This window comes from Choristoneura fumiferana, chromosome 15 (genome assembly GCF_025370935.1).
Source record: "Choristoneura fumiferana chromosome 15, NRCan_CFum_1, whole genome shotgun sequence".
In the NCBI taxonomy this organism is placed as follows: Eukaryota; Metazoa; Arthropoda; class Insecta; order Lepidoptera; family Tortricidae; genus Choristoneura; species Choristoneura fumiferana.
The window spans coordinates 13,213,577-13,230,623 of record NC_133486.1 but is presented as its reverse complement, the minus strand read 5'-3'; the positions used below and the strand labels follow the sequence as shown (position 1 = coordinate 13,230,623).

General features: G+C 38.9%; 2 protein-coding genes across 2 annotated transcripts; both read right to left on the bottom strand.

Annotated features, from left to right (window-relative positions):
- Nucleotides 1–2,782: 2,782 nt before the first annotated feature.
- LOC141435498 (UPF0587 protein GA18326) lies at nt 2,783–5,785 on the bottom strand. Its single transcript, XM_074098189.1, has 3 exons — nt 5,463–5,785; nt 4,671–4,790; nt 2,783–3,880 (listed from the first exon to the last, which is right to left on the bottom strand). The coding sequence occupies exons 1-3, from the start codon at nt 5,710–5,712 to the stop codon at nt 3,765–3,767; spliced, it is 486 nt and encodes a 161-aa protein (XP_073954290.1). The 5' UTR covers nt 5,713–5,785; the 3' UTR covers nt 2,783–3,764.
- A 1,207-nt stretch (nt 5,786–6,992) lies between these two features.
- On the bottom strand, nt 6,993–16,847 carry LOC141435537 (uncharacterized). Its single transcript, XM_074098235.1, has 8 exons — nt 16,616–16,847; nt 14,773–15,638; nt 14,160–14,291; nt 12,392–13,205; nt 10,938–11,082; nt 10,136–10,199; nt 9,500–9,561; nt 6,993–7,353 (listed from the first exon to the last, which is right to left on the bottom strand). The coding sequence occupies exons 1-8, from the start codon at nt 16,771–16,773 to the stop codon at nt 7,234–7,236; spliced, it is 2,361 nt and encodes a 786-aa protein (XP_073954336.1). The 5' UTR covers nt 16,774–16,847; the 3' UTR covers nt 6,993–7,233.
- Between the last annotated feature and the right edge of the window lie 200 nt (nt 16,848–17,047).

Here is a 17,047-nt window from a genome sequence, read left to right as displayed (position 1 = left end):
AGTTTATAGTACCCTTAAAACGGAACAGATTCAGTATTTTTTTGTGATATCCGACACATCTATCTATACATTTATATGAACCTACTCGTAGCTTCTTTTTTTCGCGCAACGTAAAAAGCGCGCCAAATCGCGTTATTTTAGAGGCAGCAAAACAAGTTACGAAGTAGAAAAATGTTTAATTCCCTCTAGTAGAATCTACTTCAGTCAGTCCACGGAACTTATAGATACTAGTAAAGTAAACTAACTCAGCGTATAGAAATAAATGCGTAAAAAAGGAATCTTTTACTTTCGTTACAGCAACAAGGCGCGGAATAGGAAGCGCGTGCGTCACACGTCAGTTGGCGCGATATCGCTTTTGCTTCGTGCAACAATATTCTGTACTAATGAACGATACGTACGAATGATGAGTAGAAAATTTTGAATGAACGTCACGTATCGCAAAAATGTCTATTGATCCGGCTCGAAGGACCAAGTCAAAGTCAGAATATCTTTATTCAATTTAGGCTGTCACAAACAAGCACTAGTGCCTAACTGTTGCTAATAATACTATGGCTAGATGGCTGTTGGTTTGTTCTTTACGAGTACCTACCTAAGATTAATTTATTTTTTTGGTCCCGTACATACATACCTAATTCTAACTACTTCAAAGAAACAGTAAACTGTAAATTGTGATCTAGTTGTCGCATGGCGATGATTGAACTTCCACATAGTAAATAAAAATAATTCTTTATCTACTTACTACAACACAAACGTCTCGGCACAAGGCCAAAAAGCCATATATCGCGTGTATTTTTGATGTAACCACTAACTCTAAGCGTAGTTAGTAAAGGTTCGAACAAACTTTCATATGTTTTATTACAAAAAAACTGTTTCCTTATGAAATAAATTAGCACGCAATGAGGGCTATCGCGTATGAATTCGCCGCTAGATGCGCTAGTGTAGCGTGAGGTCTCTGAAATCTCAAATCTCAAGTTTTTTCGTGAGCTACGCGGGTTTATTCATAATTAGAATAATTTTGTGAATATTTTGCATTACCTGAAATTAATTATGGCAATTATGCGTTACGGGGCAATGAATGTCTGCCAAGCTGGAACCGTTTCACAGTCATTGCACGATGATATCTTCGGCAGATGTTTGCAGCGAAAAGGACCGGTGGTCGACTGTATAGTCAAACTTTTTGAACTGAGACTCACTGAGGTACCACAAATTAAGATAAAAGACGCCTTTGAAGGTTAATATAGGTTACAAAACACTAGCGAAAGAGGTTGGCGGTTACAAGAACAAAAGTATATTAGGATTTTAACAGGTAATTATGCCATGGTGAATGCAAGTGGAGCTCAGTTCAAATTCAATTAATTAAAGTACCTACGTCCGCACAGCTAAGGAGTAGAATGCTCTGCCTGCATTTGTTTTCTGATCGCTACAATCTGGGGGGCTACTACGAAATCCGAAGTTCGTATCGTTCTGTCCCTCTTACTCTCGTATTAAATAATATTAGCGTCAGCAGGACGGCAAGATAAGAAGTTCGAATTTTGAAACTTCGTAGTATAAGTAGGGTCTGGCCGTCTATTAATCTCGGGTAAATGGGTATTTATTACGCAACGTTCTGCATCTTGGTCCACATATTCGCTTAGGGTGTGTAATGATAATGATCGGTATAACATTTGATATAATTTCAAAGGATAGGAGCTTCACATAACTTTTTCATAAAATAAACCTAACCTAACCTAACCCAAATCATATTAAATGATATTGTAACGGATCTCACGTCTTAAACCGAGTTCAGCTCGACATGTTTCGGGCTATTTCGTAACCCTTCTTCTCAGGAGCACGCGACTCGGCGGCTGGCGCACCACGCACACTACGCGCCACCGCTCTGCTCGCGCGACTGCCCGACGAAACTCAGCCGAGTTTCATGTTCAAAATTACATCAAATCAAATTAAAAGTTTGGGTTTTAAGATAAATTGCATTATATCAAATCAAAATTATATCAATTGTTGCATTAAGTATATCAATTGTAATTGTTGTTATATCCTTCGTTACGCACACCGATTCGCTTGCCATCAGGCATGATTGTGGTCAAACGCAAGCCTATTTCTGTTTAAAAAGTAAAGTTCTAGCTTGATTTAAAAAAAAAACTTTGATACGAAACTGACTATAGGTTTTAGTCAGCTTCTGGTGGTTCGAGCAGTCACTTTTTGGCAACACGGATTGACCGTTACCGTATCCATACTAATATTATAAATGCGAAAGTGTGTGTTTGTATGTTTGTCCGTCTTTCACGTCGAAATGGAGCGAGGTATCGACGTGATTTTTGGCATATAGTTTATGGGCCAGAGAGTGCATAAGCTACTTTTCCGGAAAAACGCACAGTTCCCGATGGAACAGGGCGTGATAACCTAATACCACGCGGGCGAAGCCGCGGGCCAAAGCTAGTAGTATTATATAAGCCAGTAACATTTTCTGGTCCAGTGGCGGCATGCATTTTTTGCTAACATTTCCTCAAATTATTTTGTTTTTCCGGTCGCCATTAGCGTGCGAGGTTTGGGAAGTACAAACGGTACGCAAGATGTTGATCATGCGTAAACTAAAGTAGACAGTATGCAGACACGCTATTTTGCATGTTTGTAGTTATCAATAGGGAATTGGGTAGGTAGGTATGCTACTTTACTAGCCATTCATTAATGACGCAAGTGGACGGTCAGAACTTGTTGTGGTTGGATAATATTATTTTATTTACTATTGGGGCGCAGGTTTTCTTTTAATAAAATATTATCACTGTAATTATACTTTTTATTCCTTCATAAACTAATTAAAAAAATGTGAGAGACACATTTGCTTTTACATAGTGGTACAGATTCTAACAGCCTACTTTTTAATTTTTACTTTTGACAGCTGCGCTACCACGAGCTTTTATTTAATGTAGTACTACCACTGGTTCTCATTCGATATTAAAAAAACGTTTGTGTTGTATTTTCAACAGATAATATTCGAATGCGAGGGATAACTATCCATATTCGCAGAGGCATGAAGCGCCCGTGTACAATGGTGTCATAACACGGGCGCAGCTTTATTGAAAGTGCCGCGGTATTCTATGCGGACTCTTTCATGTTGCCTCGAATATTACAACCGGTACCGCCTTCGTGCCTCGCCGCCACCGCTGTCAGTGGGTTTCAAGCTTTATTTTAACTAATCTTTACCTACCCGCGGTTTCGCACACTTAAAACGTAATGGTTAGCCTAGCAGTCGAGTTGAAATACTGGAATATCGCAAAAAAGTCCGTGGTAAAATTACTTCGTGGGTTTCATTAACGTTGTATAAAAAATAAACTTGCCAAATTTCATGTTTAATCTTAGTGCAGGAAATTTTGGGATTTTATCCCGATCCCGCGGGTTTATTGGTATAAAAAGTTGCCTGTCTGTTGTTGTGGCGAAGCGTCCAAAGAACCCTATTCTCACCGGCTTGCTAATGGCTTGATAAATTTACAAAATACGACAACAGGACGCAAATTAGTTATGAAGGATGTGGGCGCTTTTTACTTCGGCTTTACCACAGAAATATTTGACGCTACGCCACTGCTATCTACATACTAAATTTGATCTAATTCCATCCAGCCGTTTACTAACAAACACAGACACAAACTTCCATATTTGTATATTAGCACGATCCAATAAACCTGTTTGTTTTTTTTTATAAATTTATTTATAAAAAATTATTGCATTGTAAATATTGGCCTTAGAATGATATAATAACAATAACTAACTTATTTAACTTTGATAAACTGCCACTCGAGTTCGTAAACGCCAACTGAGGTTTGGTTCTTCTCGTCATAGTCCACCCATTCTTTTTCTGTGAGATCCACATCTTCAAATTTTTTACCTGAAAAGTAAAAAAAAGTTGTGAGGATCAATTAATTTGGGAACAGGTTTATCATTTATTCTATTCATAACATCAAGCTACCTACTAAGCTTTTAGTTCTATTTTTCTCTTCGTATTTGATAATTGTTGTATATATTGCGTGTTATTTTATTTATTAAATTATATTTACTTTGGAGAGGAGACATGCATAATAGACTATTTGACAACTCTTTAATCTTATATATTATTATGAAAATATGGATACATAATGCAGCCAGTGATAAGTGAAGAAAAAACAATTTGGTTACTTTTGCATTATACTATCAGTAGTAGATGGCCAATTCAGGAGCTGTCAAATATCATATTAAGAAGGACTAATAAAACTTAAGTAGAGTATGATTATCTCCACTTTGACACTCGGCAATTCAACAATGATTGAAATCAAGATATCGTCATGGCCGCAACAACTTCTAATCCGGCTTTGTATATTAGACAAAGTAAAAAGCTTGATAGTAAAAAATTAAACAAATAGTAATTTCGTCAGTGTTACTGCAATACCACGTAACTAGCTTTTTTCATAAAGTATAATTTACAAGGGTGACACTCTTTCCCGGCCCGGATAACACCGACATGGAAAATCCGGCCCTGTTTTTTTTGTACACACCCATAGAAACTGACAGGAGCTTCTGTGGCCGTGTACACGAAAAACAGGGTCGGTATTTCCATCCCGGTATTATCCGGGCCGGGAAAGAGTGTCACCCAATTGTTCACTATTTGTTTTGTAGTGTACTTATTCTAATTTCTGATTTACCATTGTCTTCAGCTTCAGCGACCCAGCCTGATTTTGGCTCAAAATCTACAGGCTCTACTCCTCGGCAGTCAAAAATTACCAATGTCTTGAATTTACCCGCATCATTACTTGTAAATGCACCTGAAACAAATTACCAATTATTTTTTATACATTGGTATAGATTGGGAATTTCTCATAAATTTCGTTACTTTGTAGCTTATGTTGGTGGGTTAGCCATATAACAAGAGTAGCAAATACTACAGGCCCTAATTACCAACGAGATCAGTGTTTTTCAAACTTTTTCAGGATGCGACCCCCTGGGTATGAAAAATATTTGGAGGCCCCCTGCTTAACTCCACTTACAATTATTTGTATTAATCTTACATTAATAATATAAACATTGAATAATCATACACAACACAATAACTATGCAACTGCGACCCCCCAGCTTGAAGACACTAATTTAGATAGAAGCATAAAAATATTTTTCAAATCAATGTAAATACAAAACTGCCACCACCAAGCCAACACAAAACTGCTGCCAAAGAAAGAGGTGGTATTAAAACGACTGATGATATTTTATTTAGTACCAACTCGACACTAAGCAAATAATAAATAAACATCTGCCCTGACCGCGGATCAAACCTCTCAAGCTTCTTAGTAAGGTTCTCTAACCATGGGCTACATTATGAAAATAGGTCGTCAAATCCGAGATAAATTTTGCTACAGGCCCTGCGCTGGCTCTGGTGATAAGTGCATTGCGCGCCCGGCAAGGTCTATATTAGGTATAAGGTTATGTTCAACTATACTTACCGTTACTGCCTTCAATAACATCCATGCTGTTCTCTCTAGAGCACAATTTGCATTTGATAAGGAGGTTGGTCTCAGATCGGTTATGTTTTTGCGGCACTTTGTCCGCCTCCGTAAGATCATGGAACTTCTCGGATTCCTCGCCGCAACTGCTGCACTTCAGCTTCAAAAACCACTGGTAATGCGGATGGTTGGTATAGAGCTTTTCAATGCATTCTAAATTAGCTCGAATTTGAAGCGCGATCTTGACCATTTTATTAGTTAAATGGAGTGTGTTGCGCCGCGCCGAAAACTGAAGACTAAACAACAACACCACACCGAGGCAATGTCGGCAATGTCAATGTCAGTGCCAGTCAACTGTCAAATGCACTTTCAATTCAAGCTGTTCCAGATAACAGTTAAAACGCTGAGATTTGATCTTAGTAATATGTGATTTGACATACAACAGAATAAAGAAATCGATTATTGCGTCTTAAATTCGCGCACTGAGGGTTCCGAAAGAATTCGCAGGTATCTATGAATATCAAGTTTTAGCAGAGCCCTATTTCTAAATAAATCATACCAATTTTCAAGTTTCTAAAACAACTTGAAGTACACTCGAATCAACTCAATCGTCACCCACTGTGGAACCTTTTCTTAGAAAAAAACATAATGACATCGCATTTATTGACAAGAGAATTCATTATGACACTGAGAACGGCCTACGGTGGTTCAGGAATCAGGAATCAAATAATTCGACTGTACCTACGCATAGGATTTGATTCCCCGGCAATCCGGATGTCCATGGGCTGCAATGATTGCTTTCCATCAGGTGACCCAACTGGTCGTTTTCCCCTTATCTTATAAAAAAAAATTAGAAACCATAGAATGGGTCAGGTAATGGTGCCTTTTACCCGGCACTAAGTAATTTGATCTAGGGTAAGGCCGAGGCCGCACTAGGGCTAAACCGCCGTTTTTAACCGCGTGACTTTTTTTATACAAGTGAACTTACTCGTAAAATCGCCAGCGCCGCCGCTTGCATTAAGTAGTGTACTTGATTCACAAAGTCACGCGGTTAAAAACTGCAGGGCTACTACGAAACTCGAAGTTCGTATCGTACCGTCCCTCTCACTCTCTTATTAAATAGTGCAAGTTTCAGAGCGACCGCACGACACGAACTTCGAGTTTCGTAGTAGCCCTGCTGCGGCAGTTTAGCCGTAGTGCAGCCTGGGCCTAATAGGGATTTATATCCCTAAGTATAAGCTTTTACTAAAAAAGCCTTTTAGTGGATTGAGCTAGTTAATACTTTCCGCTGTAGGTATTGCCTTTTGGTTCAACCTCTTGCAGAGGGCCTACTCCGAAGTTCGAAAATCGAAGTTCGTATCGTACCGTCCCTCTCGCTCTCGTGTAGTATAGTATAGTATATAGTATAAGTGTTAGAGGGATGGAACGTCACGAATTTCGATTTTCGAATTGCGTAGTAGCCCTGCAGTTCGCAATCGACATACACGCGCGCTGATTCCAAAGAAAGACCCACAATAAAACACGACCAAAATCAGTTAATAACAATTTAATGATAGTAATATCATTGACTTGCCTTGGCTACATGTAGCTAAAGCAACATTTAACTGAGAAAAATATACATAAATTTGCGTTGCTACAAGCAAGTTTGCACTTGATTACGATGATGGAGAGCGCACGATGAAATTTGAACTTTACTTGATTGACATTCGGTTCAAATTGTGAAAATAGAAATTTTACGTCGGGCCCCAGAAGGTTAAGGTCATAAATTTCTTCACGAATACGGCGCTATTTTGATAGAGTTGCCTTGTCCGTCTGTGTTCAAAGTGATTCCCATGTCTCTGAGCAATTCATTGTCCACTGGCCCTTGGAGCGTCATCTTCGATATTACCTCCTGGAAAATAAAACAAGCCAATGTTGAGTGCTCTCTGGACAATTTGGTATACTGTTTCTACGACAGGCGAAAAAACGACGAACGTACGACGACGAACGACGAACGTTGACGAAGTATTTTGTCCGATGCACTTTTTTAACATTTGCTTTTAGTACAGTCAGCAATAAAAATCTACATACGTTTGAAGTGCCAAAAATATGTATACAGGTCTTTATTGCCTGAACATTAAGGTGGTGTACAGTGGGGGTAGGAAAACCTTCGTCAGTTATTTTTTTTATTAAGCTGGATGCCAAGCGAGCCAGTGATGGTAAGAGATCACCTCCGCCCATAAACATCTGCAACACCAGGGGTATTGCAGATGCGTTGCCAACCTAGAGGCCTAAGATGCCAGTAATTTCACAGGCTGTCTTACTCTCCACGCCGAAACACAACAGTGCAAACACTGCAGGATTAGCGAGCAAGATGGTGGTAGCAATCCGGGCGAACCTTGCACAAGGTCCTACCACCTGCAAAAAATGTATTCCTTTACAGTCAGTCATAGACTCTTAGTACGTTTTGAAACCAAAGTACTAAGTAGATAAGTGCATATCAAATTATACTTACTTGACATGATAACAAGGGTCAAAATAGTATACACCTCTAACATATATCTAGTTTCATATTAATACAAAACCTTTTTAATAAACAACTTCGTAAAAGTTTCAATCAAATATGTTCTATTAAATTGTCAGAGTTTGTCAGTGCCAAGGTGTAGTGGTAGGGTTGCTATGGTCACCTGATTATGTTTAGCAGGTTGACAGGTTGACGCAGTATCCTACTCAATCGGTAAAGCAGATTAGCGCTCATACTGAGCACAGGAAAATAGATCTTAAGGTGACGAACCTTTTTTACTCCGACTATACACATATTTTTTGCACTTTGGCTGTATTCATATCTTTCTTGCTGCCTGTACAAACTTTCAAAGCATGGGCTGTTAATGCTCACTCAAGACAGTAAAACTTGTTGTATCATGTTTTAGAATGACGTTGAGACATGCGAAAGGTTGCCCATATGCGTCAGTTAGAATATCAGAAAAGACATAACCCTCCTTGGGGCAGTCGGGTAATAATACCTGGGCGACCAAGGTTTTCTCGGGCCAAACTCGATAATTAGCGTTTTCCCAGAAATAAGACCAAGCTAGATCGATTTGTCATCCCCGAATACCCCTACATACCAAATTTCATCGAAATCGTTTGAGCCGTTTCCCAGATTCTGATTATATTATACAAGAATTGCTCGTTTAACCTTTTCGCCGCCACGTCAAATACAAAAGACATCACCCATACGCCAGGCACATGTCTGAAATTGAACCTTAACGCAATTTAACGAAGGTTGCTTTTGCATTGAAGTTATGGACATATAACTAAGTCGTTGGCGTGGAACCGGCGGTGCGTATATATGAGTCGTTGGCGTCGAAAAGGTTAAAGGTATTGGATTAGAAAAGTTTTTTTTTGTCAATCAATCAAAAGATGAAGCGCGTTGGTGATTGCAGGCCCGTGACGTCACGCCGTAGTAAAAAGTGTACGTAAATGTGACGTCACGCGGTACATCAACTGGCTAGATCTTCATCATATTTTTTAACTAGAGTTTACCCGCGGCTTCGCACGCGTTAACTATTCGATCTGGTACAATTGAAATTTCGGGATTTTATAAAATTCCCCTGGGAATTCCCAAAATTTATATCGCAGTCTTCATTGAGGTTGTGTTAAGAACAACTGTCCAAAATTTCAAGACTAAACCCAGAGGTTGAAATTTCAAGATTTTATCCCTGTCACGTGGGAATATCGGAATAAAAAGTAACATATGTGTGTATACAGACGTGCAGCTACCTACATACCAAATTTCATGACTAAGCCCAGCAGTTGTTATTTCAAGATTTTATCCCTATCCCGTGGGAATATCAGGATAAAAAGTAGCCTAAATGTTATTCCAGCTGTCCAGGTATCTAACTACATACCAAATTTCATCCAAATCCGTCCAGCTGTTTTAGCATGAAAGAGTAACAAACACACACACACACACACACAAAAAGTAAGTGTCCAATATGTTTTATTCATTTTTATTTTCAGTTTTTTTTATTAATGGGAAAAGTAGGGTTATACTATACCTGATTTTCCGGGCAGTTCTCACACAAGTTCCGAACAGCAAAAATAACCCATTGCATGATTACTGTACTCAGATAAGGAAACAAAGTTTTCTAATTTATTTAAGACTGTTTTAAATTTTTGTAATCTTCAGTCATAAATTGGACGCAGTTATGCAAACAGGAACCAACCCACACCTCCCTCAAAGTTTAGACAAGTATGCAACAAGTTACTAAACTGTACCTTCTACCAACTTGATAGTGCATTTTAGTAATTTGTTGAATACTTATCTCAATTTTGGGGGGAGGTGTGGGTTGGTTCCTGTTTGCATAACTATGTCCAATTACGGATGCTGTTAGTATAAGTACCTAGTGCCATCCACGAAGACGCGTGATTTTGTCAAAATTAGACATTAATGACATTGTAATAAGAACCACGGCACGCGTCATCGTGAATGACTCTACCTATAATAATGTAAAGTCACCTGTATTAATATATGTCACAGCGGAGCGTGCAAAATATGGCCCTAGAAATGGAGTCGTATGAGATATTTTTCTATGCACGCTTCGTTTATTCCGATAGATATTTCGAAAGTGTTTGAAGACACTTTAGTATAAAAAAAAGTAGAAATAATTTCCACTTTTCATAATAAAGGATACAGGGATTTCGCGCGTCGATGTTGCAGCAGTCTAGCAGCACTGATATAACGTCCAGTTCCCGCATCTGAAACAAACGCAAATCATTATTTCCTATAAATACGCACAAATGTTCAGTTTACTATAATATATGATTTAAAAAAAATCGTGCTATTTAAGGTTTTTAAAAAGAGAAAAATGGAAACATAATAATGTTGTCCCATCCCAACTCATTTGCAGATAGTTTTTCCAAGTAATAGAAGGTTGACGTTACAATCACGTTTGCGATTGGCTCATTTAGTTATTTAAACCAATCACAAACGGATGCGCCAATGAGGGCTTTCATTTTTGCGCTCACGCTCACCAGTTGGCGCCACTGTAGACAAAGGTCCTGCCTGAAGTATAGTCGTTAGTTTGTTATTACTTGCGTGAAAAACAAAATTTACATTGAATTATATTTAATACCTTAAACCGTACCATAAAAATATCGAGCATGCCACAGTGTTGCGTAACTTTGTTCGGGAAAAAAGGAAGACAAAGGTTTCCGAAAAACAAAACTGTCTCAAAACACAGACATTCATTGCCCTGTAACGCATATTTGCCATAATTAATTTCAGATAATGCAAAATATTCACAAAATTATTCTAATTATAAATAAACCCGCGTAGCTCACCCAAAAACTGTGACATTTGACATTTCGGAAACCTCTTGCTACACTAGCGCCTCTAGCGGCGAATTCATACGTGATAGCCCTCATTATCTTATCACAGAAACCCTTATTTTACAGTGCATTAGTAGCTTGTAACAGTAACGCTATACTTTGTACCTGTTTCTTGTTAGCCTGGTTCTTCCAGCACAAGTTGGCTAAGGTCCGCACCAGCACAGCCTTAAACCCAAAGGCGACGTGTCGCTCCACAGTCTCTACGCTCGTGCACAGCGTTTTGCTGTTTGTCATGTCCACTGCTCCTAATCTATGATGAAACAATGAATCAAAAAGATGAAACAATAAAATTTAAAAAAACAGTTACATGTTACACAGGTCGTTCAGGTATCTAATTCGGGTCAAAATCGGCTCGCATACTTGTTGAAAGGCCGAACGAACTGTTTGTCAGAATGACTCTTTTTTTTCTCTGAATCCATGTTCAGAATTTTTATAAAACAAACCTAACCTAACCTACGGTTTTCTATAACATGAACCATTTAAATTTTTTAGAAAAATTTACAGTTAAACTGGGTTTTTTTTATCACAAACGATGATTCGGACAAACATAATGGTGTGACTAGCGAAAAGTATGCGAACGTTTCGAACCAATCCATGGGTCATTCTCAAGGTGTGCTGGAACTACGCGCCACGGCGGGCATACCTCGATTACTAATACGTGAGTGAGTCGTGAGTTATTTTAATAGTTATAACAGCGAAAGAGCTTTTATTCCATCAAATAATATACTAGTATAACATTTTTACCTTTCGTAATTTTCACTTACCCCCTGTTTCACCAGTTGATAAAATTTATGTGACGGATAAATGTTATGGCGTCTCTATTTGTTTTGTTCGAATAGACGGAGACGGCATCACATTTATCCGTCAGATAAAATTAATCAATGGGTGGCGAAACAGCCCCATATCGTTAAATACTATAAACGGGACTTATCACAAACATACTAGGTGTCTTAGGGCCTGTTTCACCACTTGTCGACTAACTTTAAGTGTCAGATAAAAGTATTGCCGCCTTTGTTTATTCGGACAAAACAAACAGAGACGGCACCACTGATATCCGTCACTTAAAGTTAGTCGACAAGTGGTGAAACAGGCCCTTAAAGTTGTATAATTTTTCATCAGGTTTTTTGATTCAATGTGTAGTCATGCCTTTGGCACAGTACACTTTAAACATCGATCAATGTACGGAAACATTTGTAAAGCACAATTTTGGCCGATCAAAACAAGTTTTTCCATCAGTAAACGTGGTTTCCAGCCAATCGACGTCTTTTTTGCTTCTAGTGCATGGACAGGAGTTTAAGCGTTTTTTGATTGGCTAAAGCTGCTCGCATCGATAGGTATGGGGAGACCCTTACAGGACTGCTTAGCCAAACTAACCTCCTAAAATATCCCGATTTAATTTTAAAACATCTTACGAAACGCAACACAAAGCTTACTAGAGCTGACATTTTGAAAAAGGCGCAATTTTAGTAATGCTCTTCCATCATCAAAATCTAATTATATGTAATAGATATCGAAACAAAAGACATCCATCAGCAAGGAACATGTTTTTGTATTATTACCTTGTTTTCTGGCTTTCAGGCGAATCAATCTTAACCGAAGGCACTTTATTCACCACAACATCTTCAGAAATCTTAACCTCCTTGACCGGTTCCTTCTTCTCCACATCCACTCGCTTCTCCGTAATACCAAGAATCTTCTGCAACTGCTCGCTAAGATCAAAGTCAGTTGACAAATTTTGACTTTTCTTAACTTCCTTTGGCGTATCGGGAGATTGTTTTTGTGATTCTGTTTCCACTACAGCATCAGCTAAAGGAGGTGATATTTCGCTAGGGGAAGCTTTGATTTCGCACTTCGGTTCTTCTTTTGGCAAATGTATTTCGGTTGGGGGGTCGTTTGGGGAGCTGTCTTGGGAATCTGTCCTGCTAGTTGGTTGGAGTTCTAACCTAGGCTGTAAGCCCATAGGGATGACTTCGGCAATTGTGTTCATGCTGCCATTTGGTGACATCGCGTCTATTATCAAAGGTGGCTCCGTATCATCTCCTATGTCTATTTTATGCTCAAGGCTTATTCTCCTAGTGGGTAAGACTGTTATCCGATCGTCTGCTTTTGGCACAGAACTGCTTCTTTTATAAGCAACTTTGGTTAGATCATTATCAATTTTGACATTTGGATTGCCGTTGCCGTCCGTCCTTTTTAGGTCTAGCGGGTTGTCCTGTTTTTGAGGGTTGTCTGTGATTGGTTCGAAGCGGTCCATGAATGAAGGGTTCTCGTTGCATTCGAAGAACTGCTCGCTGCTTTCCGATTCAGTGCATTCTGATGTTGTTTCGTTACAAGATAGCATGTTGTCTGCAGAGTCGTTTTTAGTCAAGGGATCTGAAAGTTGAGGAATAAATATACAGCGTATTTTTAGAGAAGCCCGGTATATCGTAATGCGTGCGTACGAGTAAGTTACTTTTTAATTTTCTTTACAAAATGTCTATGGTAAACCAGAGTAGTTTTGCAGGTGGTAGGACCTTGTGCAAGGTCCGCCCGGGTTGCTACCACCATCTTGCTCGCTAATCCTGCCGTAAAGCACTGTTGTGTTTCGGCGTGGAAAGTAAGACAGCAGGTGAAATTACTGGCACTCTAGGTTGGCAGCGCATCTGCAATCTCCCTGGTGTTGCTGGTGTCTATGGGAGGTGGTGATCTCTTACAATCAGGAGACCCACTTTCTCGTTTGCCATCCAGTCGAATAAAAAAAAAGAGAGTAGCGAGGGTACGCAGGAAGGGCGCCTTGGCCAGTGAGTATTCGCACATGACAATACCGTATGAATGAATGAATGAGTGATCTCAAAATAAAACTGTATTGAATAAGAATTGTAATCTAACCTCTACATAGACTCATCATGTAATACAGAAGCATTTTGAGTTAATACGGTATTAAATGTCATGTGCGATATATTATGTAATATTCTATTTCTAGGTTCGGTAAATTATACGCCGACACCGAAACTTCTATTTTATACCGAAAAGCTTTTGCCCGCGGCTTCGCCCGCGTGGAATTCGGTTATCGCACGCTGTTCCCTTGGAAACTGTGCATTTTTGCGGGATAAAAAGTAGCCTATGTCACTCTCTGGCCCATAAACCATCTCTATGCCAAAAATCACGCCGATCCATCGCTCCGTTTCGACGTGAAAGACGGACAAACATACAAACACACACTTTCTCATTAATATTTGTCAAGTTGTCGTTCATTGCGGCGTTCTAAGGGAGGGGGGAACAAAAGTTCAGCAGTCGTCTTCCGGCTGATGATGATGATGACGGTTGGACAGCTATCACTGTACTCACTTTCAGAAGGTGGCGTGTGCGGCTCATTCTCGTCGTTGATTAGTTGCCGTCCGGTGGCCTCATACAGCTTGTTGATGGACGTGAAGAAGTTGCTGCTCTCTTTGCCGAGCTTGTGGATGGCTTTGAGGAGGACTGCAATAAAACAGAGGGCAGGATTTAAGTGTTTTTTTTTTTCTTCAATTTTTTTTCGAGGTTTACTTAAGCTACCTGTGTGCGTGCGTGCGTGTGTGCGCACGTATGTATGTGTGTGTGTGTGTGTGTGGGTGTGCACCTTGTTGTAGAACAGTGTTTTTCGAACTTTTTCAGGACACAACCCCCCTTAGTTTGAAAAATATTTGGCGACCCCCTGCCTACCTCCACTTACAGTTACTTGTATTATCCTACGTTGATAAAGCAAACATTGAATCATACACAATAACGGTGAGAGTATTTTAAAGATTACTAGACTATTCTAGAGGAATGATAAAAAAGATTTGCTAAAGCCGAGCCAGTATGACACTAAAACCAGCTCTAGGGACAATAGTGTTCTGACAAATTTGCAATGTCTAGTAAATTTATACATAATCACAGAAATACTTAAATTAATACTGCTCCTAACTGATCTAATACTTACAGGCACAGTTAATGAACAGAGAGGTGTCACTCTGCAAGCAATCCATATAAGCATCCATACTAGAAGCAGTTGCTATAATTTCAAGTAAAAACACAACTTCTTGCGGTTCTATCGTATTAACATACTTGTCGACAGTCTTTAAAATACAATCAGACTTGGTTTTAAATTCATGAGCCATGAATTTGACGAAATTAACAGACACATTTATATCCTGGGACTCCATTGACATTAATATATTGTATGCTAGATTGAGAACTAACATACGGCATTCTGGATCCAATTTGGCATACAACTTTTCAATATAAGTGTTTTCAACACCAATCAAGTATTCTATTATCAAATGCGGGTACTCAGTGTTGCCATTACTATACATGTACGCTAAAGAGTTTAGCAGCATCACATCATCTGGCAACACATTTGGCTGACCCAACAATATGTTATACACAATCATAGCAGCTGCCGAAGATATTTTATCATTAGAACTAACTAAAGAATTTAAAATTATGCTGTCAAATTTGTTCCAAATCATGATTTGGTTGAATGGATTATTGACTACTAAGTTTCCTAAGGTTTGTATTAAGACTGTCATACAGGATTCATATTTTTTCTGGAGTTCTTCATTAATGAAGTCTACGCTAGGATGTTGGTACTCAGTAGCTAGGATCAACATGGAGTCTAGTATAGAGAGTTCTTTAGAGATGTATGTCTGCATTTTGGTGCCAGCTGCACCACAGGAGCGGACAAGGCGGAGACACTGCTCAGCAACGGCGAGGGTGCTGCGGTTGTAAGAAGCCTGCTCCACATCCAACCGCATTATGTGAAGGACTTCTGCTATGAGACGGAGTGTGTACTCTGATGCTTTTTTACTGAAAGGAAAAAAAAATTACTAAGCGTAAAATAATTGATTTTGTTTATTTTTTGTGCATCATAACTTCAATTGAAGAACGATACATTTATTGCTGCATTTAGTTAGTGTGGTCATAAAATTTAGAGGGAAAATTAACTTTGAAAGTTTAGTAAGTCAGTCAGTTTAAAACATTCCCAGAAGATTTTGAAATGAAATAAAAAAATTAACACATGCAACATGCTTTTATGTTGACTTGCATTATTATTCAACCACTGTAAATGTGTTAAGTTTGACTTCTAAAGCCGAGTTTAGACTTGCAAGAAAAATCGTGCACTCGATAATCCACTATAAACTCATTGACTTTACAGCCTTGCAATGTATTGCAACTTGCTAGATTTTTCTTGCAAGTATAAACTCGGCCTTAGATTTGAGTTATGCTATCGCCAGGTAAATAAGTCAGCCATAACCGAGCATGCTTTCATCTTCGTGGAATCCTGTTATTAATAAGTGTCAACTTGTCCAAGTGCAGGTAATTTGTGATACAAGTGCCCGTACTATTGGTAATCAAGTGCGGGTAGTTTGAAGGACTTGTGCTGCTAGGTAGACTTGACACCCCACACTTCAGTCTATTCGTGACCTCGGCCACTGTAATGTTGCCTAAACGTCGAGGTAAATATTACTTGTGTGTGTTAGCGTGATAAGTTCCGTTGGTGGTATTTTGAGTATAAATAAAAATTGATAAAAAAAAGTTTTAAAATAAATAACGATATAAAGGTAACAGACACGAGCTGAAACAGACCGCTGAACTCAAATTAAACTTATGAGATGGCTAAATAACATTATTTACATGTACAACCACCTCGCACTAAAAAAAAATTAAAATAACAATGGAGCATTTTTTCCTTTTTCTTGTTATCACATTAATCATTTTTATTTGATCATTGTACATGAATTAATAACAAAGAGACGATTTAACGCAATATCCTAGTTACTCACGGACGCAGTCGTCCGGTTTCGGCATCCCGCGAGAGTTGCGCCTCCGCGCGCAACATTTCCTCCACGGCGTCCCATTCACCAGACTCTAGTTGGAAGTTAATAAGTTTAGCATCTAACAGTATCTCTTCTGCGAACCAAACACTTTTGTCTCGCGACATTTTTAAGAAAGAATCGCAGGTTTCGACCGAGAAAATGTTGCGTTTTTGACAGGCTGACAGCTGTTAATCTGTCATTGTGACATTTTAGTTTTTTTAATGAATGAGGGCGCTTGAGCGGCCGAGAAGAGCGCAGGATCGTACAAGCGTACGTAAATTACAGTCGCCAATGTTTAAAACGTTATTTAGACTTTTAATGATCTAATTCAAACCATACAATTGTTTTGTTTTTGAAATACAACGTGTTTTTTTTAATTACTTTATACTTATTTACTTC